This window comes from Drosophila ficusphila, unplaced genomic scaffold (assembly GCF_018152265.1).
Source record: "Drosophila ficusphila isolate 14025-0441.05 unplaced genomic scaffold, ASM1815226v1 contig_414, whole genome shotgun sequence".
NCBI classification, from domain to species: Eukaryota; Metazoa; Arthropoda; class Insecta; order Diptera; family Drosophilidae; genus Drosophila; species Drosophila ficusphila.
This window is the reverse complement of record NW_025064328.1, coordinates 9,340,208-9,361,142: the sequence shown is the minus strand read 5'-3', so window position 1 is coordinate 9,361,142 and position 20,935 is coordinate 9,340,208. Positions and strand designations below refer to the sequence as shown.

Genomic DNA, 20,935 nt, shown 5'->3' with positions numbered 1-20,935 from the left:
TTTATTACACTCACCAAAAAATCTTAACTTGGTAACTAAAAACTGTGTGATTGATAATAAGATGAAAAAAATTGCTTAAATATAATGGGCATATATGTTCGGTATAAAAAACTTTGTGCTTCTAATTCTTATGCGTCAGTAATTCTAAATATAACTTATTATCTTCTTACAAAACAAGTCAAGGATCTATATTCTATGTCTGTAGTCTTCTATTCATTCTTTGCAAGAACGCAATCATGAATGTAGTGTTTTGTATGATTTTTCTTTTAAAATTATATTTTATAAAAATCGCACTTTTATATTGTACGTTACAAAAATCATAATAGCACCAATAGAATCAAAAATAGCATCGCTATTTTTAAACAAAGATATAGTATTCATTTTTTTATTGATTTAATTTTTTTTATGATCGGACACCTACATACATGATTACCTCCACTAGGTATTAATATTTGTAATAATATATTGTTTGTATTTTGTAAGTTTTAATTTCAACTACCTCAAAACTATATAAGTTTTGCTAACTGTAGGCGTCTGGAAGGAGCAAATAGTAAGGACAGTTCATTGTTTGAGCCCAAAGTTCAATAGTTCGGGCCAGAAGTTCACTCACCAAACAAGATGGCAAAGGCCAACAAGTGGCATCGGGATTTCGAGAATGTCAGGATGGAGATGTTGGAAATCGAAATCCGGCGACGCTGACAGCTGCATACATTTTAATCCCCCGGATTCCGCCGAAAAGTACTCCACGTTTCAGACTGTTCTCCGGGGTCTGTGCTACAATGACTTTCGCATTCACAATTTCCAGTAATTTGTTATTCAAACACATTGCGAATCGATTATCCGCTTGGCATGCTCCCTCCAATCGAGCAAATATGCTGATTGACTTTTGTCAAGGCTCATGTATGCGGCCCCCTTTGTCGCATCTCCAATCCATCCCCGTTCGATCCCATTCCCATTTCCATCCAGCCTTTGTGTTTGGACGGGCCAAATGCCAAAGCAAATACAAACGAGGAAACGCGGGAGGATATGGGCCCTTGTTGGCTTTCACTTTTATCCAGAGTCGGGGAAACCCGACCTTCCTACCCAACACCCATTTTACACATATTTATACCGACTTTATATGGGCGGAATGCCTGACTGGTTCTATATGGGTGTGTTTTCAGTTCGATAAGGCCGATTTGGTGGGAAAGAGATAGAGAAAGACAGGGAGAGAGTGAGACAATGGCAGCCGGGAGCAGAGTTCCCATAAAGTTAGTTGGGAAATGTCTGTCAAGGACTTCGGTTTAACCTTCGCCGGAGGTCTCCTCGCTTTAAATATTTGTCATACGCTGGAAATTTATCTTGGCCAAATGGCCGAAGGCTGAAGACAGGAAGTGGGCCACAGTTCTTCTCTTTTTTCTTCCCTCTGTCTCAATGTCACTTGTTGAATGGAATTGATTGCCACGCAATAAAATGTAATTGCAATGGCCCAGCTTGAATTCAATGTTAAGGTGCAAGGACATTAATTAACCGCAAGCAGCAGCTGCAGTCCTGGAGTCCGGGGATCCTGCTGAAGTGGCTCTGATTGCTCGGCATGCCGCTAAGCGGTCCGCATATTAATTAGAGCAACCAATGGAATGGAATAAAGTGAGCTGGCAGTAAGGCAAATATGCAAATTTCCCTGGGTGCACGCAGGATGCTTTATCACAACAACTGCTGCATGGAAATAAACTGCTGACCCAGCAGTGACAGGAATTCCATAAATACTCGAATATATGAGAATATGAAAAATGAGAAGCGAATGTGCCAAAGGTTAAAGTTAAGCTTGACAAATGTCCACACTCAATTTGCTCGAGGAAAGCCCTTGGATAACATAGTTCGATTGGGTTCCTGGATAATTGCTCTACAGTTGGGGCGATATAATTTATTGAACGATTTCGCTAAGAGTGTTTCGTGTTATTTAATCAATAGTTAAAACAGGCTAGGACTGGGTCCTGCTCCTAATTGACCTGAGCTGCTGCTGCAGCTGCTCGCACCGCTGGCATTCGCGGGTGAGCTGCTTGACAGTCAGAGCGTACTGTCGCTGCAGTTCCAGCAGCGATTGCAGCTCCTCGTTCAGCTCGTCGCGCCGCATTCGCTCCTCGTTGTACTTGTGACGCACCTTATCCTGGGCGCTCTTCACCCCATCCACAATGGACTCGAACTGGCGGATAAAGTCCTCGCGGCCGTGCGGACTCATCATGCCCTCGTTGTAGGCCTCGCAGATGGAGTTGAGGAGGGCCAGCTCCTTCTCCAGGTAGCGCTTTTTGTCGTTGAGAGTGTTGTACAGGGTGTAATATTGCTTGGTTTCCAGGTGCTTGCTACTCATTTCGTTGTGCAGTTCGTGGAATCGTCGCTGATATTGGGCCAGCTCTGTGCGATCGGGTATGGCGTCCAGCTTCCGTTCGATGGCCACGATTCCGCGGTTCCGTTTGGCCAGCTGCAGACGCAGCTCCTTCAGACGTTGCTCCTCGCCAGCCAAGGCTGCAGCTTGGGTCTCTGCGTCTTGGGCACTAAATGCTTCCAGGTCACTGGAAATATAAAGTATTAAATAAATTATAACAACAAATAGAAATCTATTCTACTTAAAATCTTACTCGATTTGCTGTTGTAGGTTGGCCAAATCGGTGCGACAAGATTCCTTAAATTCCGCCTCGCTTTTCTTCAGTTCTTCATGTTGCTGCAGCAAGCTCTGAACCTTTTCGAGGAGTCTTAAAAAAAGAATTTATATTACAAAATGTATATGAAAGTTTTACAACCTTTAACCCACTTAGGATCTGCATTATTTTGTGTTTCCTTGTGTGCTTTCAGCTCATCATTTAGGCTACCCAACTGCTCCTCCACGTCTTTTGTCTTCTGGCTTTGCTCTTTTTCAGCTTCCTTCAGCGTTTCGTTATCCTTGCAATAGCGCCTTATCTTGTGTTCCATGGCAATTTTTGCCGCTTCGAGACGTTTCTGCTGATTTTGTGCTTTGAGGTCCTGGGTATCTGTTTCCATTTCCAACTTGAATTCAGCATAGTGCTGCTGCAGCTCTTGCCGCGCTGTGGGATCGAGATCTATGCGTTTCTGAGTGCCCGCAAGGTCATCTTTTGCGAGGGATAAACTTCGGAGATACTCCTCCAAATCGAGCTGGGTATAACAACGAAAGTTTTTTAGAAGAGTATTTTTAAATGAATCATAATAAAACCCACCTCCGCTGTTTCTCCAAGACCCTTTTCAGCTTTCCTCTCTGCGCTGCTCTTGAACGTTGGTCCGGGATCTCCGTACTCTAAAAGTGTAAGCCGCACTCGGGAAAGATCATCGTCACCAGGAGCTTCTTGACGTTCGTACAGCCTCTTGGGACTGTACAGCTCCTGAATGGCCTTGATGTGTGTTGAGGCCAGGCGGATTTTAGTGAGATTGTCCTTGTCGCTTTTGTACTGGTAGTGATTGTGAAACTGGCCAATGGCAAATCTTTTCAAGCGCTGGCCGCGCTCTGCTCGATTTTCGACCTATAAAAAAACTTTTTTTTTTAAATCACAAACAATTAAAACTATATGAAGTACATACAGAAGTCTTAACCAGCCATTGAATGACAGGATGTATGGCCAGGAACTCCAAACCTTGTACTTGATGAGGTTCTAGGCTGTGTGGACACTTCATGTCGATCAAAACTGAAACTATTTTTTCCACCAGAGCTCTGGAAACAAAGGTAATATAAGGTATATTATGCAGAGTACTTCAATGCTATATCCTACATCTTCTGTCCTATAGAGAGGCTCTCGTGGAAGAGTAGATCCACATCTACATCGTAGTCGCAGCATTCGATGCACCAGGTCATTCCTCCCACAACTTTATCGAAAGCGGATAAGCCTTTAATGCGAGCCCGGTAATATCCCGCCGCCACCAAGATGTCGAAGGTGTCCTGCTCCTTGGCAGTGGCATCCGAGTCCTCGCGACGTTCAACCTTTAGAAAATATTAATTTAGTTCGGCGATTTTCGGTAGGCTGAGCTCATCTCACCTGAACTTCACGCCCATCTTCATCGTAGCGGGTGCCCAATTTAACATTTGGCAGGATCTTGGAGAATACATCGCGGTTAGCCATGAACAACAACAATTACATGCTATTAGAGTCCCGAAAGCTATTGCTTGTCGCGTAAATTGGGGAAAACACAAAAATTGGCAAACGACACAAAGATTGTCAACAAAACTGGCTGAAATGCAGGATTAAGCGGCCCTACCGCTGCGGTTACACCATTTGGTCTTTTTGAATTTTCGCCGAGCACGGTCACACTTACGCCGGTCACCGCATTTTTTGGTCTGTTTAAAGTTGGGGAGTGCAGATTTAAAATGAGTTATTACGTCTGCCTGCACCAGGAGGGAGTCAGCAGCATTCCCAAGCTGATCGAAAAGGCCTATGCGAACAACTACAATGTGGTGGCCACCTCGATCAACGCCAACATGGTGCCATTCGAACCGGACGAGGCGGATCCCACATATCCGGCAACAATTCTGAGTGCCATCGATTGGAACTCCAAGGTGATATTTACCCTCTCCGACGTGGACGTGGACTCTCCGAATGCCAAACTGCGCCAGCACGCAAAGGAAGTTCTTCTGCGGGATGTAGCCTGGGCGGAGCACCTGCAGAACATGGGCAGTGTGATGGTGCGACTACGCGGGCCGGAAAACGAGAATCTAGCTGCGATTGTAAGGGCTAAAACGAAGGGTAAGGATCTGGATGCATGTGCAGAATATGTAGTAACTTATTCGAAGAATACTTCCCTCTAGGCAACTGGTTCATTCAAGTGCCTATCACCAATCCCGAGCTGGCCACCTTCGAGCACCGCAAAGATGCCACCGCGGAGGAAGTGGCTCAGGCAGAATCGAATGACCCATGGAATTGGTGGAACAATCTGCGTTTTGCTGTTAAGCAGAGCACCAAAGTAAAGGTTGTTGTCGAGCTAAATGACTCAGATCGACCCAGCAAGGAGACAGTCCGTCGTTGGCTTGGTGAACCAATCGAAGCCATAATCATTCCATCTTCTCTATTTGTGAGAAATCGCTCCAACTACTGTGTGCTGAAGAAGGAGTGGCAGGTCATCATTGGGCATTTTATCTCGGTGCGGGCCAACATCATCATCTCCACGAATCCCAACGACAAGGCCTTGTCTCAGTATGCGGATTACCTGAAGAAGCTAATCAACGAGAACTGCGACACTCACGTGCTTAACAGGTAAGTGGGTGGCATACCATTTCCTTTAAAAATTAACTCGACTCAAATCTTGTACGAGTGTAGCTATGAGAACATGCTGGAGATTCCGCTGCAGCCCCTCTGCGATAATCTAGATAGTTATACTTATGAGGTTTTTGAAACGGATCCTGTCAAGTATAAGCTGTACCAGGACGCCGTTCAGGCGGCATTGTTGGATCGAGTGAGCGATGAAGAGGCAAAAAGCAAATTGGTAAGCAAATAACTTTTTCCAAATGTTGAATTAAAAATTATTTTGTAATCTTTTTAGACAGTTGTCATGTTGCTAGGAGGAGGTCGTGGTCCTTTAGCGAGGGCTGTTTTTAACGCAGCAGAGTTGACTAACCGTCAAGTTCGTCTATATATCATAGAAAAGAATCCCAATGCCATCCGCACACTTTCTAACATGGTTAAAACCCTCTGGGCCAACAAGGGTAAGAAAACAAAGGCATTGTTTAATCCAAATACTAATCTCCATTAAATCTTTTAGATGTTCACATTTTCTCCAAGGACATGCGTGACTTCTCGCCTCCCGAGTTGGCTGACATTATGGTTTCCGAGTTACTTGGTTCCTTTGGTGATAATGAGCTTTCGCCCGAGTGCCTCGATGGAGCTCTGAAACTGCTAAAGCCGGATGGTATCAGTATACCCTACAAATCTACCTCATACATTAATCCACTGATGTCAGCGGTGCTGCACCAGAACGTCTGCCAATTGCTATCCACTGTGCCTGCCTTCGACTACGGCTACGTATCGCTTCTAAAGAATATCTATTATATTGATGAGCCACAGGCTTTGTTCGAGTTTACGCATCCTAATCGAGAAGAGAAGATAGACAATACTCGCTGCAAGGTGCTCTCATTCACAGTTAAAAAGGATTGCGTGCTGCACGGGATCGGCGGATATTTCGATACTCATTTGTATAAGGATATTTGTCTTAGCATCAACCCACTGACCCACACGCCGGGCATGTTCTCATGGTTCCCCATGTTCTTCCCAACCGTAAGATAAGCTTTAGTCTTAAAGAGACACCCATATTATATTCGAAATTTATTTTTAGCGTCCACGGACTGTTAAGGAAGGAGATACTGTTTCTATTAAGTTCTGGCGCTGTGTGGATGCAACGAAAGTGTGGTACGAATGGCAGGTGGTAAACTCTCCCGATGATTGGGAGCATCACAACATTTGCGGCTCTGGCTACAACATGCGACTGTAGCCCCAACAAAGCAATACCATGTAGCCAAAATATCAATACTTTTTTTTAAACTGGAAATAGAATCAAACCGAAGCGACCTTAATTTGTCTGCGACTTTTATTTAGGTTTATGTTTGAAAAGTTTATAAATACTCTTAACGTATATAGATGTCCTTACATATCTGTGGGTTTTATTATTTTCGGTTTGTAAAATTTAGTTAATTTCCGGTTTCCTCTCATTCATTTAATTAAATTATATGTATGTATATTTAAAGCGCTGCACATGATCGCGACACATCTCTCTAAGCGAAGGCAATTATCAGTTATGTTAAGTATGTATAACGTAATCCATTTAGTTTAGTTTAAAGCGGAGCTGAACTGGGCGGCGACGGGTGGTGATCGGATCTACGAGTTAACAGCATTAGCCTGGGCCAGCGGCGCTGCTCCGCCGACGGCGCCGCCACCGCGGATGGCGATCGCGCCCTGGCCGGCGCGGATCGGCTTGGCGATCTGTGCTTGTGGGCCGCGTCTGCCCAAGTGCTTCTGTCGCACCGCTTCCTTGATGCGGTCCACCTCGTACTGGTAGCGCTTGCGATCCCGCATGGCGCCCTCCTTGGCCTCCTTGAGCGCCGTCTCCAGTGCTTTCACTCGCTCCATGGTCGTGCGCAGGCGCTTCTCCAGCTTGGGAAGCTCGCATCGCAGGTCGGCGTTGTCCCGCACCAACTGCTTGTGCACCTTGGTCAGCTGGTCGAGGTTGTTCTCCAGGAAGGAGATCTTCTGCTTCTGGGCGAGAGATCCTCCGTCCTCCTCGCTCTCCTCGTTCACCACGTTCTTCCGGATGCGTTGCTGTTGGTTCAAAAACAAGAAAGATAAAGTTTAGATAGAGATAACTTCAGCATCAATGATTCAAGGCTTACCTGTAGATCTTGAACGAAAAGCTTCCGCAGGTTGTGCAACGTCTGCAACTCCTTGGCGACCGTGTCCTCCAGGCCCTTGAGGTCCTTGCGGGCCTGTTCGCGCCGCTCGTTGGTAAGGATGATGTTTTGCAGTTCGCTGGATTTTTCGGCTTCCTCCTGGCGGACCTTCTCGTAGTCGACCGACATCTGTTGGTGTGCCAGAAGCAGTTTCTGGTGGACATCTTTCATCTCGTCCATCTCGTGCTGCTTGGCGGCGATCTCGTCTCGCAGCTCCGACACCTGGCGAGTATGAGCCTCACGCAACTCGTCCATCTGCGAGTCGAACATGGAGCGCAGCTCCTCAGCTCGCTGTTTCTCCTCGGCGTTCACGGCGGACACATGCTCGGCGGCCTTGAGTTTGGCGCACTCTTCGCGTAGCGAATCGATCTGCTCCTCCAGGGTGCGCTTCTTGTTCTCAGCCTCCCGCATCGATTCCTGCAGCGACTTCATACGCGCCTCGTGCTGCGAAATTAGCAGACGGTACTCGCCCAGGTCCTTTTCGTACTCGGAGATCTTCTTGTTGGAGTCCGACTGCTGCGATTCCATGTTGGCGCACCGCTGGGCAATGTTCTTTGCCTCCGTCTTCATCTTGCTGATGTACAGACGGGCCATGGTGAAGTCCTCCTCCACCTTGCTGGCATCCGTGCCAGCTAGAGCACTCATCTTGAGGTCAATGGCAGAATCCCCGGGGGCGATGGCCTGACCCACTTCGCCAAGGTCGCGCAGCAGATTGGTCAGCATTTCGGTGATGCGCTTCTTTTGGTGCGAAGACATGTCCTTCAGTTGCTGCAACTCCGTGGAGGCAGCGCTGAAAACACTTTGCTTTTGCTGAAGTTCCTCGTTGAGAGCATCGATGTCCTTGTTCTTGTTGTCGATCTCCTGCGACTTCTGGTCGTAGTTAACAGCCAGCTCTTCGAGAGCTTGAAGCACCTCCTTTACCTCCTCCTTGGCGGACTCGTTCTCCTGTTGGATTCGCGCCATCTCGGACTGCAGGGTCTCATACTCTCGCCGAGCGTTGGCGATGAGCTCCTCCTGCTCCATCACCTGCTCCTTGAGTTGCTCGGCGTACTGGCTCTGCTGGTTGATCTCCTCGTCCTTGTCGTCCAGCTGTTGGTACAGACGCTCGCACTCGGTGGCCAATCTGGCCTGCTCGTTGGCGGCAACCGAAGCAGACATGTTGGCGAGGGCAGTTCGCTGGGCGGCCAACGCCGCTTCCGCCGCTGCTGTTTGTGCCGCCTCGACTTCCAGATTGGGCGTGCTCGCCTCCATGAGATCCTCCATGTTGATTTGCTCCTCCGCCTTGACGGTCTCACCCGCTCTCCAGCGCGCCAGCTCGATCTCCAGCTTCTCCACCTTGCCCTTAAGCCGAGCGTTCTTCTCCTTCTCCTTTTCGTAGCGTCGCTTCCATTCTTCGGCAGTAAGCTCCTCGTTCACGCAGACCACATTCTTCACGGTCTTGGCTCGTCGACCGAAGTCCAGCGTGGACTTGGTCTCCGATTCGTTGAAGCTGGCCGGGGAGCAGCAGATGACGATGGTTGTGCGTGCGTTACCTCCCAGCGACTCCTGCAGAATACGCGTGAGCTTGGAGTCACGGTAAGGGATGTGCGTTTTGTTGCCGTCCGCCAGGGCTGAGATTACGTTGCCCAGGGCAGACAGCGACTTGTTGATGTTCTTGGCTTCATCGAGGACCGTGCCCTCGGCTCCAGTCTTCGAAACCTTTTCGGAACCGGCCAAATCCACGAGGTAAAGTTTGCCGGATAGCTTCTTCTGGTTCTCCAGATTCTCCTGCTTCACGTTAATGAGGAATACTGAGTGAGATCGCGAAGAGTGCTCGTTCATGTCTAACAAAACAATGGATTAGATATAAAAGTTAGTTATCTAGGGAATAAATATTTAGTTGTGATCAGAATAAAAGCACTGAAGTCCGCACTTCATGTTTTTGGTTTTACAAAGGTGATTTTCAACTTCAATTGTGTTTAAAAGTAATTTGAAAACTTTTAAAAACTGTCAATGCAATAATAAATTTTTTTTACAAAAAACATTGAATTAATTAATTTTTAGAAAGTTATTTAAACAACAATTTGTGTGATAATATAATATTTTGCTGTCACACCATACATATGTAGGCATTTGTAACAATCAGCAATGACAATTGAACGAGCTTCTATAAAATGCTTGTAGTGGCCCCAATGGTTACAGCAGTTTGAATTAAAGTTGTGAAACATAAATTCAAAAAATGGTAGTTTTTATTACTTTTTGGTCCGGTTTGTAATACTATTATTCTGACCATAGTTGGTTACAACTTACTTGTCACGGCGATGTGACGATTAGATTTGCCCTCCTCGATCACCTCGAAAACATCCTCCGGCGAGGAGACAAAACGCTCCGTGGCGCCCTTGACATACGGCACCCTGTTTTTGTCCTCGTGCACGCTTAGGTTCACCTTGGAGACGTCCAGCAGATCCCGGATCTTGTCCATGTAGATCTCGTAGTAGGAGACCTTAATGTGGAACTCCAGGTTAACCTCCATGGCGTAGATGTGGTTGAAAATGTCGTTGACGATACGCGGTATGATACCCTGTTTCACGGAATCCCCGATCACACCCTCCATCGTGTGCGTCTTTCCGGAGGACGTCTGGCCGTAGGCGAATATCGTTCCATTGTACCCGGCCAGGACATCAGTAACGATAGACTTGGCCGCCTCATTGTATACCTTCTCCTGGGAGGCGTTCGGCTTGAAGACCTTGTCGAACAGATAGACCTTGCCCTGTGGATGGAGGGGATTATGACTGTTTTAGTATATACATAGTTATTCGGCACTGACAGTTGCGGTGAAATTTCTTTCGGAGATTCCCCCTCTATCCCCAACTTTTTCCCGCTGACTGCTTTTCAAATTATTTTCAACGCATGGCCGCGAAGCAGATTGTAATTATGAGCATTAAGAAGCGAGCGAGTGGAGGGGGGAAGAATAGTGAATAACGAGCCGCAGAAGAAAGACAGCACGAAGGAGAGAGATGGAGAAAGAGAGTGAGAGAGAGTAATGATATTGTCTGTGTATGGACGTTGTGTAGTGCTGACTTTTTTTTGGAACTGGTTCAATTGCCTAAGTTTTTACCAGGAAAATGACGAATTACACCTGGTGGAAAAGCGGAAAACTCATTTTGAGAGAATCATAACATACATTTCATGTCAAAGAATAGCAATACAATCAAATTCCATTGCCTCCAGTGCTGCTCTTATTGTTTTTCTTTTTTATGGTTTGCGTGCATGACTCACTTCGTTGGCAAGAGGGAGAGGGGCGTAAGGGGAGTGGAAAGGCGGTCTTCGTGTTTGTGTATTTGTGTGTGGAAATGTAAGTGAGGTAAGCACTGAAGGCGGACTGGAAACTCTAGAAAAGCGCATATTTATGCGGCCCAAAAGAATGGAACACCCGCTTTTAGCACAAGAAAAACCTTCTAGTGGGTGGTCTTTCCTCTCCCTTGCTCTTGTTTTCATTGCCTTACACACCCTATTCCGCTCGGCGGAAAATCAATTTAATGCAAACCAATATTGATTTGGAGTAGTTTCTTCAGTTTCATCATATAAAAATGTATATCTTTTTTCGATTTTCTGTTTTGTGCAATTATTCATGGGTAACTTTAGTGCCTCTCTCTTTCTTCGCCGTTCCAATTGGTCGGCAATTTTGGGGAAGGGTAATGTACGCTAATAGGCATGACGTCATGGCACAGCACGCAGAGATTAATGCATAACACAAAGGGGGAAAATCAGGGGAGCCTGTATGTTGGGCCGGGGTTTAAGACCATCGATCTAGGTCTGGATCACCTACCGCTATGGAAATGCAGTTCTCCTCTACATTGTTGGGGAACTTGACCACGAACTTAGAGCCGGCCTTCTCTTCGCTGTCGTTGAGTGGTCGGAATCGACAGACCACTTTGATACTGTCCTCGGCGGGAATCTCACGTTCCGCGGACATTTTCACGGCAGAGTTGACGAATGGTCCTTTCTGGCGGAGATGCTATGATACTTAGGGCGCGACCTCTGCGCATGCAGCTGTTTACGTGGATAATCCGCGAATCACTGCACAGCACTCCGATCCGGCACTATCTGGTAACTGGTACTGCCTGGATGTACAAATTCCGCAACTTCGTAGTGACCACTTTTTCCGATTCTCCGCTGTTTTCCGACTCCGTCGCACTCGCGAAAAAAAACTGACAAGGGGCGGGCGGTTCAGAGTGAAAATTTTGTGGTTATGCCAGACGCAATGGTCAATTTGGTCTCGTGAGACCGCGAATTTTGATCTGGTTGCCGCGTACGCTTTTTGCACAAACCCGGAATGATTAAGTGCGGCCGTTAAATGCACTCTCATACGTCAGTGGGTCGGAATTTGTGGCACTCAAAAACTTTATTTGCCTTTTTTCGCTGCCCGTTCGGCCAAGTGTGACCGTGCTGGATGCCACGCAAAATACCAAAGAGCTAGGCAAAGTACCTACTAAGTCAATCCGTAAAAATACCGTTATTTGGTACCCTGTAATCGTGGGTGTCTTGTTCAATCCTCGGGGTATTCCCTTTAAGAGATATATTGTCTAAATTAGTAAAGTTGGACTGTAAATATAAGCATAACAAGAAAAAAGGAACACATAATTAAAATAAACGGGAGGGCTGTGTTTGGCATAACAAAAACTAATGTTTATCCTGCAAATTAATACTTTCCGTTACCAGATTATACACTTTTTCATGTTTTAAAGGGCCTTTTCTAATGTCTGTAAAAAATTGAGCATATGAAAATATTTAATTAGAGCAATATACTTGTACTGCATTTCGAAATATATTAAGAGATTAATATTTCGCATAAAGCGTACAATTTGATGTTTAAGGAAATTGTAATGTAAAACAAGGTAAAACAGTAACAAATTAAATAAAAAGTGCGTAGTGGATTTTCCGTTTCATGTCAAAAGTTATCGGTTTGGGGCCAAACAAAAAAAGCCTCAGTGTATCTGCAATACAAGCCAGAAAGGGACAACGCTATGGTAGATTGATCACCGAGCAGCTTGAAGGGAGTGAAAGGGACTGAATAGCAACATGACGCCCGAGGATATCATCTCGCATTTGAATATGGAGCGCTTGAAAAGGCTCATCCGTCTATATCGCACCAGCGAGTGCCTATGGAATCCGCAGGATCCGGGATACCATAGTATTTCTGTGAAGGAGGACGCTTGGCGAAGGATTACAAGAAGAATGAAAAGCGGTTTGACTCCTGATCAGGTAAAGCTACAGGTTCTTGGCCTCCGAAACTATTATTCCAAGGAATGCGAAACCATCCGTCAAAATCAGCGAAAGGGTTATAGTTACGTTCCCAGACACTCCTATTTCGAGGATCTGCAGTTTCTGTCTAACTTGGATTTTAGGGAAACTCAGGAGGTAAGTGGTGAAATTATAGAGTATAGAATAATAAAGAGTTCCTCCTTGATTTTCTTTAACCGTGTAGTCCAATTTAAACATTGACCAAGTCAAGAGCCTGCTAGGGGAATCTTTTGTCCTTGACGATGGTACCACCATAAATCCCAGTTATCCGCCCAATTTTTCCGAGGCCACAATCTGCGATCGAGCAGGTGGGTTTCTCCCTTTCTTCAATTACAACTTATTAATACCTCGATTAGTTTCTCTAAGTCCCTGTTCCAGTGTAAGCCAGAACGGGTATACTTTTTACAAAATGGTACTTGAACCAGAACCGCAGACAAATCCGACGAATGAAGACTTTATTAGGATCCTCACAGAAAGACCAACCTCTGGCACGGAGCGATGGTATCCCACGGAATATTGTGTCCAATGCAACGAGGATGAAGGTGAGGATGCCTGCGCCCCCAGCGAGGGAAGAGGTAATAGAGGAGGTATATTTTCCTTGGAGGGGGAGCAAAACAATGGCAGCCGACCAAGGGCAACTAGTCGGTATCAACACCAAGTTGAGTGTCCATGTACACCACAAAATCCTGATCAGTCCCAAAACATCCAAAGACGAACAGGAAACCAAAATCGAAATGTAGATCCCTCGCGACTTCAAAATCCTCCTCAAAACAATCGAAGGGGAAATGGGAATCAAAATCAGGATCCGTGTCCATGTTCATCGCGAAATAGCCACAAACGGACTTCAAGAGTTCATCAAAACGACGATATCGTAGATATGGGGACCTTGGACTGTGATGTGCCCACCAACCATAGGGAAATAGCCAACGATGATTGGCCTGGTCCCCGGATGTGTGGTCAAAACCGCCCGAAATTCCGACCAAGATACCGAAAAGTAGTTCCTGAAGAATGTGAAAAGCAGCCCAGATGTCAAAGTTGGAAACGGAATAACGAAGCCATCTGCAATCGACTCAAAGAACAGTTGGCGAGACAGGAACAGTTGGCGAAACAGGAACAGCAAAGCTGCTGCTGCAGGAATGAAAGGGCGGAATCTGGCGAGGATCAGTTAAATGTAATGCTATTGAAGAAATCCCGGAATAATGGGAAACCTATTGATCCAGCGCGACTAGTCAACACTCAGCCAGCTGTGGATCAAGGTTATTACAATTCCGGCCAGCCAACCTATAATAACAGCCAAATGAACCAGGATCCCCAACGATGTAATGTTCAGGGATGTCAATGCATTAACTGCACTCGTTCATGGGCACCTCCTCAGGCGAACTACTACCAACCACAGCAATACGATCACAATGCCACAAACTACCCACAATCAGTTCCCCAACCAATCCAAGGGCAAGCCTATGTAGAAGTGGATTATTGCACTGGGTGCGCACGATGTGAATATCCTTCTCAACCAGCTGTTTACTGCATCAATAATAATAGTCCGGATATGTGGGTACCGGCTCAATCCATGGCTGCGGCTCCAAATCCCGCTCAAATGTCCATGGTACCGCCCATGGTTGCTTATCAGTCGGGAGTAGATGATCAGCGTAATGAACGATCAAAAAAATGGAATAACCAAAGCTATGGCAGAACGTCTGATATCGATATTGAGTCAGTTGATAGCCGGGAAAATTCTCGAAGACAAAGGAGTAATAATCAGAAACCAAAGCGCCGTCAATCTTCTGACCGAGAAGACTATGATGAAAATCCTTCGCAAAGAACACGTCAGATGAAATGCGACGATGCATGGTGTCCTGCAAATAGGCGCAATCAAAATAAGACGCGTTTATTCCAAAGGAAATCTCGCCGCGATGACAGCGTAAATAGTAATCAAATTTCCAACTACGAAGATCGTCCTTCTTCAAAGCAAGGAAAGAGTCCTACGCGAAGCCCAAAAACTGGAAAAGTGTTTCAACTCCAAACGGACGATTCCCAACACATGCCTTGCCCAGCATTTGATCATCGAGATCCCAAGGAATGCCCGTATTCCAAGTGCAAGCCACAGGAACCTAAACCTGAAAAACGGGAAGGCAGAACCGGGAGGAGATCAGATTCGTCTTTCAGTAAACCCGAATATTTGGATGAGGAAAAGCCAAGATCGCAAAGACGAGATAGAAGTTCTCGGGAAGATAATGCCTATAGAGAACGGAAACCTAGTCCTAAGGCAAGATCAAGAACTCAGGAAAAGGAAAATGCTACCAAACCAAGGAAAAATTCGGAAGAAGAATCTCCCAAGTCAAAAAGACGAAACGAAGAATTTTGCTACGACGAAACCTGCCCTTTTTCAAATTCCTCACCTAGAAAAGTCAGAGATCTTTCCGAAAGACCAACTCGAAATAGTGCGGAAAAGAGAAGCTCAGGCAATAAACCAGTTCAGAGTCAGAACTTCCAAAGAAATAATAATGGCTGCAATGATAACACGTGCCCATATGTTAATTCCTTTGAAGACCATTTAATCGCGAATGAAAGGGCAAGAAATCAACGTGGTTCATTTTCTAAACAGGAAAACCGAAGTTCAGGAAAAGCGAGATACGATGGACCTTTCGATGATGACTTTGACTCAGATGAAAATGGATATAGAACCAAAGGATATAGAAATGATAATCGTGGGTATGATAAATATCATGAAGAGCATACGGAAAACCACAACAAATATTCGAGAAGGGATGAAAGAAATTCACTGAGAAATAGTAATGAAAGATATCAGCGAGAATATCGTCAAGAAAATTCATATGGAAATGATAAAGACATAGAAGATGACTGTATATGCGAGGACTGTGACTCCGAAGACTATGATGTCGATAAAACGAATCCCGTGAGAGATACCCTTGAATATGAAAAATCTAAGAAAGGCAGCCAAAATACGAACGATAATGAAATCGATGATAAAGAGTATCCTAAGTCGGACAACAAAAATAGTTATGAAAGACAAAATAAAGGCAACTACGATTCGGAAAAGAAGTTTTCTCGCACCAGAGGCACTGACGTTTACCAGTCAGAAGTTGAGTGTTTGTGCAGCGATGATGAAACAAAAGACAAGCAAAATATTAAAAACAATCAAAAGGCCAGAAACGATAAAAATGTCCCTTACAAAAACAAAGATGACGGCCAAGAAAGAACCAGAGGGACTGAAAACGATGGAGACGACTGCGACTGTGATTACTATGACAACGATTATGAAGAATACGATAACAGAAATGCCAACAGGGACGAAGCTTCTTCGTCAAATAGAGGCAGGAAAGACAAACAAAATCTTGATGCTTCTGGAAAAGACGTAAACGACGACTGTGATCCTGATGAATACGAAAATACGAAATTCGAAAAGAGGAGCCCCAATCAAAAAGACGAAGAAGAGAATTGCATGTGCGTGGAACCCATGATAACTGTGCCGCAGAAACGAAACCAAGCTGGTACTGTATGCATGGCTCTTAACGCTTTAGTGGAAGATGCTCTCCAGAAAGCTAAGATTCCGATAGCTGAAACTAAGGTATCTATGGAATCAAAGGATGTTAAAGCTAAGACTCGTGAAGGAACCACGGGTGATAACCAAAAGCATTCAGTCAAGAAGAATTCTGCCCCGAAGACCGGTAAATCCTCTAGGGTGCAGTCGAGATCAAATAGTCCGCTCCGCCACTCGGGAACTGCCAAGACGCAGCCCGGAGAGACGACAAAGAGACGAACTGCGGCGAGATCTGGAGGACAATCCTGTTCGAATGGACGACGTCCCTCCCAAATTGCCGCTAAGAGAAATATGGACACTAATGCAGCTGCCAACAGCAAGTTGCCTTTTGATCTAAACTCGGCCGCGTATTTTATTTGCAAATTACAGGACGAAGGTAACAACCAACGTTACCTCCTTGTGGTGCCGAAGAAGCCGGTTGGAGAACCCGATGGCCACCGGACAGGCCCAGGACAGGGGTCTGTGAAGCAGCTGCACTGCCCGCGGCAGTGCTCCGGCTTTCAGAACGTGTCCTGGGTCGGTTCGCCGACCTCCAGTCAACCGCATCTATCCCAGCAATCCCAGCCGGAGGAGGGCCTTTCCGTACTGGGATCCTTCAGAGTTCCACCCATCCTGGCGAGCACCGCGCTGGGCATCATCAAGGACCACCTGCACAGGAGGATCTTGCAGCAGGACCAGTATGTTAGGGATGAGGTGCCTCCTCCTCGAAAGATGAGGCGCACTTTTCTCTCCAGGCCGATATCCTCGCGGCCAAGGAGACCCGTCCTTCGGCCTTCCCACAAATCTAACGCTCCGATCCTGGACGAGAATAGGACCCTTTTGCTAACCAACAATCCCTTTCGAAATTTATTGTACGACAACGACAAGCCCGAGGTGATAGTCCTGCATCCGCCGGTCCCTGACTTTAGGCCCTCAAAGAACTCCCTCAGCAAGGACGAAGTGGAGGTGCAGCACATCACGGTTCGAAGCGAGGACCACATTGCGATACCAACGCCACCCAAGCCTCCTGCAAAACCCCAGCGAAATGTCCTTCGGTGATCAATCCCTAGCTGTAATGTCCTCACACACACTTAACGGCCATCCTGGCCATCGAATGATATAAAGAACAGCACCCAACCGAAGCCGCAGGACTCAGCTGCCTTTTATTCAATGAGAGGAGTTCTAGACCAAAAGGCGAGGGGCGTTCCGCTTCACCGCCCGCTGTGGTGGCAACGCAGTTTTGGCATCTTTCGGGGTAGCCAAAAACTTGACACGCTCCTATCAATGAACTTTTTAGTAATTAATTTATGTTCGTTTTCGGAACCATTGAGGCGTGGACAACAATCCGATGGTCAATTGAATCTAGGGTTCTTCAATGAGCGGGTCTCAAAAATGGGGTGTTGGTTATAAATGTAAGGGTTAACTGAGCTTCCTTGTTAATTAGCATTATTTGTTCAACATACGTTTTGGCAATAATTAGTTTTGGGCAAGTCATTTTTAGAATATTTCAATTGTCATGCTCATTTCCTTATTTGGATAGGTTTTTAAACATTTATTGATTGAAAAAGTTACATCTTTGCCCTACGTTTCCGCCTTAGCCTGGTTAAGAGCTTTTGTGTTCGCAAAATAAATTTTTATAAAAGTCAATGATACTACAAATACAAAAACTAGAACACTAGAAACACCGTACGATGTTGCTTTTATATTGAACACCATTTATGCAGCCATACTGAAAATTAAGAAATGCACTTTCATGGACTCCAAATTTTTTAACATTCATATTTTTATTCAAGTTCAATTTATTTTCTTCACTTGTTTTTTGTTTAGCTTATTCTAAAGTAAGAAGAAATCACATAGCTTAATCGTAACAGAGAGTAATTTCCAGTATTCATCTATGATAAGGATCCTCCTCCAATCCCGAAGTTGCTTTCGCTGTCGCCGAAGATTGTATACGCGGCTGCATCCACCTCCACATCGCCGTTGTTCAGAAGATCGCACAAGGCAAGGATATAGGACTGGGCCATCTGGAGGGTCTCGAACTTGGACAACTTTTGGTCGATGGAGGGAGCGGGAACGACTTCCCTCAGACGATCGAAGGCCTCGTTTAGGCCATTCATGCGCTTCCTTTCCCGAGCATTTGCCGCCTGACGTCTTCGCTTCTGGACCGTTGGACTGAGATTGGTTTGATCTGGGCTGCTCTTCCTTCCGTCCGATCCCATGGAGGTGTTGCTGCGTCTTTTCGTCTGCTTCTCAGCGGGATGGCACACGTTTTCCAAAATAGGAGCGAGTTCTGGTTGTGTTCCGGCAGTGGCATCCAGGAACTGCCACTCCGGGGATAGGAATGCCGTCTGCCCGTAATCCTGTGAAGAAACGGGCAGCTGGCTTAAGTTGTAGTTGGGACTACCCAAATATTGGGAACTGCCGTCCTCCTCGGAGGCCGACGAATAGTAGTAGCTCATGGCAGATCCGAGCGGCTTGAAAGTTTCGATGCAACTGAAGCGATCCCGAGTCAAACCGTTGCACTCAACCCCCGCGAGATGTGTTCTACAAATATTTTCACCGCCGTGCTGACCAAGTTTGTGTAAGCGGCCCGCAAATGACCCCTGGCCCCAGGATCCTCACCTTCGCTATTACCATATCCCTGCCGAAGGATCTCCCCGAGGAGCAGGGGTGACTTTGACCCCCTGGCACACACTTAGGGGTTAGAAGTGTGCCCATCTCGCTCGCTCCCTCTCTTTCACTCGCATGCGCAACGCCTACACCTCGGCTATTGCTGTCTCGCTCTCGCAGGGCACGCGTCATATCTTGCCAAATTGGTGCTATCATGCCATGTGATCTTCGCCTCTCCTCTCTTCCCCGTAATTTGTGACTTTCACGCTCAACGGCACACGAGTGGGAGAGGGAGGGGATGAGCTACTGTACTGGATGGGCCCTGCCATCAATTAACCCGAACTGGCGAACTGCATTGTGGCTCGCGTCTAGTGACCATATGCTGCACCGACCCAACTTCGGCTTGGAACCAACATATGGTCGAAGCCACTGAGTGGTTGTCCCTCGTCCTGCAAAGGCACTAGTCTCCTTTTCAGACACGACAGTTGCCGTCTAGCCAGTTGTCGAATCAAACTATTAAATAGTGTTTTATAAATGCCTTACTATTAAGTGGCTTTGAAAAATATATCACATAATGGAATTTTAAGTACATACCTCGTTTTTGATGTTTGTACTTAAAAAAGTCAAAAAGAAAAACTTATTTAATACAAAACAATTTTACCAAAATATTAAAGTTCCTCTTTTATTAAAAATCATTAGTTTTATTTAATTAAAAAACTAAATTCTGTATTTGCATTTAAGCTTTTCAATTTATTTAACATTTATATAAATTAAGCACTATCTTATCAAACTAAAAATGGGCTTTGGGCTTTTACTGTATTAAAATAAATTTATTGATTTATATTTACATTTACATTTAGTAAAGAAGAAATAGCTATTGGTTTATCGGTGAACTAGTTTTTTTAGGAGAATTGAAGATTTTAATGGTCAATTCTTGAGTTTGATTCTGGTCTGCTATCATTATCCCTTGAGTTCGTTCCTTATCTGTGGCACCTTAATGGAGTGAAGAATAACCTGTTTTGCGCATGCACCGCCTGTGGTAGGAATCCCATCTCCTTGTTATACTTTTCCCCACTCTCTTGCACTTTCTCTCTCCGTGGCGATTGTTTTGCTCGCGTTGGGTTTTGTAGAGAAACACGAGGCGAGGACGAAAAGGAGCTTCGTGTTTTGATACAGCAACAGGATTGAATTTAAGCGGAGCAAGGCAATAAACTGTTATCATTTGAAGAAAAACCTTCGCCGAAGATAAACACAGTGAATTTAGTCAGAAGGTAAAGCCAAGAATTGATAAGAGGCTTTAACTCATCAGGAAATTGTAGTGCAACTGGAAAGTCAGGAGCGAATCAGCTGAGCGAGGAAATAACTGCATTCGGCAAACGCAAAAGTCATTGAAAAACACCCCCACGAATGTGTCTGTATTTTGGAGTCGTGGAGCACCTGGTGGACTTGGTGGCCTACTGCATGTGCCGTGTCCTGGAGCTGTCCTTGTTCACATGCATGATGGTCTGCGGATCCCTGAAGGCCAAGCTGACCCACGGACCCACCAATGAACTGGAGCAATGACCAGGGAACTACGAGAGTTGCTAAAAGGATGCCCTGAGTGCATATCCCTGCGTATTTGTGTGTGTGCGTGCTTTGTGTTGTGTGTGTGTGTTTCGACTAAAATTTAATAAAGGAAACTTTTCCAGTGGCGAATAAATTACGATTTATATGTGTGTAAACGATTGTCTTTCCCTCTTGTTCTCGTTGGCCGGGAATTGAGCCATAACTCAAGATTGCCCACGGCAAGGATTCGCTCGACGGGTCCCGAGTTTTGGCTGTTGTTTGTCCTTCGGCTCCCTTTGTTTGCCTGTGTTGCGGAGTCGTTTATCGTACTTATTAGCCACGGGCAGGATTCTGGGGGGTGCGATGCCCATTTGCATGAAGATAAAGTATCGACATGCTCCCAACATACTGGGCAATTGTGTTGCGGCTTTTGTTTTTGGCGCCTGCAAATATGCTTCACTTCGGGCCAGACTTTTTATTGCCGTTCCCCCACTCCGTTCATAGGTTCCACTCCGGTATTTATGTAGTTGTTTACAGCCGTC

General features: G+C 45.7%; 6 protein-coding genes across 7 annotated transcripts; 3 read left to right on the top strand and 3 right to left on the bottom strand.

Moving 5' to 3' along the window:
• Positions 1 to 1,861: 1,861 nt before the first annotated feature.
• LOC108090431 (coiled-coil domain-containing protein 93) lies at positions 1,862 to 4,219 on the bottom strand. The gene is made up of 7 exons (XM_017189104.2): positions 4,020 to 4,219; positions 3,756 to 3,964; positions 3,568 to 3,697; positions 3,210 to 3,509; positions 2,789 to 3,147; positions 2,616 to 2,729; positions 1,862 to 2,549 (listed from the first exon to the last, which is right to left on the bottom strand). Exons 1-7 carry the CDS (start codon positions 4,101 to 4,103, stop codon positions 1,961 to 1,963), a joined length of 1,785 nt encoding a protein of 594 aa, XP_017044593.1. The 5' UTR covers positions 4,104 to 4,219; the 3' UTR covers positions 1,862 to 1,960.
• A 46-nt stretch (positions 4,220 to 4,265) lies between these two features.
• LOC108090430 (protein arginine N-methyltransferase 5) lies at positions 4,266 to 6,544 on the top strand. Of its 2 annotated transcripts, none has more exons than XM_017189101.2 (6): positions 4,266 to 4,724; positions 4,772 to 5,231; positions 5,295 to 5,460; positions 5,518 to 5,680; positions 5,737 to 6,248; positions 6,307 to 6,544. In XM_017189101.2, the coding sequence occupies exons 1-6, from the start codon at positions 4,349 to 4,351 to the stop codon at positions 6,460 to 6,462; spliced, it is 1,833 nt and encodes a 610-aa protein (XP_017044590.1). In that variant the 5' UTR covers positions 4,266 to 4,348; the 3' UTR covers positions 6,463 to 6,544. The 2 variants fall into 2 exon arrangements, with proteins under 2 accessions (XP_017044590.1, XP_017044591.1); XM_017189102.2 differs by having other exon boundaries at positions 4,267 to 4,724; positions 4,787 to 5,231.
• On the bottom strand, positions 6,541 to 11,843 carry LOC108090429 (kinesin heavy chain). The gene is made up of 4 exons (XM_017189100.2): positions 11,223 to 11,843; positions 9,704 to 10,163; positions 7,358 to 9,237; positions 6,541 to 7,286 (listed from the first exon to the last, which is right to left on the bottom strand). The coding sequence occupies exons 1-4, from the start codon at positions 11,367 to 11,369 to the stop codon at positions 6,846 to 6,848; spliced, it is 2,928 nt and encodes a 975-aa protein (XP_017044589.1). The 5' UTR covers positions 11,370 to 11,843; the 3' UTR covers positions 6,541 to 6,845.
• Positions 11,844 to 12,427: 584 nt separating this feature from the next.
• On the top strand, positions 12,428 to 17,380 carry LOC108090247. Its single transcript, XM_017188843.1, has 3 exons — positions 12,428 to 12,814; positions 12,882 to 13,005; positions 13,054 to 17,380. Exons 1-3 carry the CDS (start codon positions 12,476 to 12,478, stop codon positions 17,295 to 17,297), a joined length of 4,707 nt encoding a protein of 1,568 aa, XP_017044332.1. The 5' UTR covers positions 12,428 to 12,475; the 3' UTR covers positions 17,298 to 17,380.
• A 673-nt stretch (positions 17,381 to 18,053) lies between these two features.
• LOC108090307 (transcription factor 15) lies at positions 18,054 to 18,765 on the bottom strand. Its single transcript, XM_017188917.2, has one exon. The coding sequence runs from the start codon at positions 18,695 to 18,697 to the stop codon at positions 18,131 to 18,133; it is 567 nt and encodes a 188-aa protein (XP_017044406.1). The 5' UTR covers positions 18,698 to 18,765; the 3' UTR covers positions 18,054 to 18,130.
• Positions 18,766 to 19,995: 1,230 nt separating this feature from the next.
• On the top strand, positions 19,996 to 20,559 carry LOC108090303. Its single transcript, XM_017188913.1, has 2 exons — positions 19,996 to 20,119; positions 20,168 to 20,559. The coding sequence occupies exon 2, from the start codon at positions 20,256 to 20,258 to the stop codon at positions 20,409 to 20,411; it is 156 nt and encodes a 51-aa protein (XP_017044402.1). The 5' UTR covers positions 19,996 to 20,119; positions 20,168 to 20,255; the 3' UTR covers positions 20,412 to 20,559.
• Positions 20,560 to 20,935: the final 376 nt, after the last annotated feature.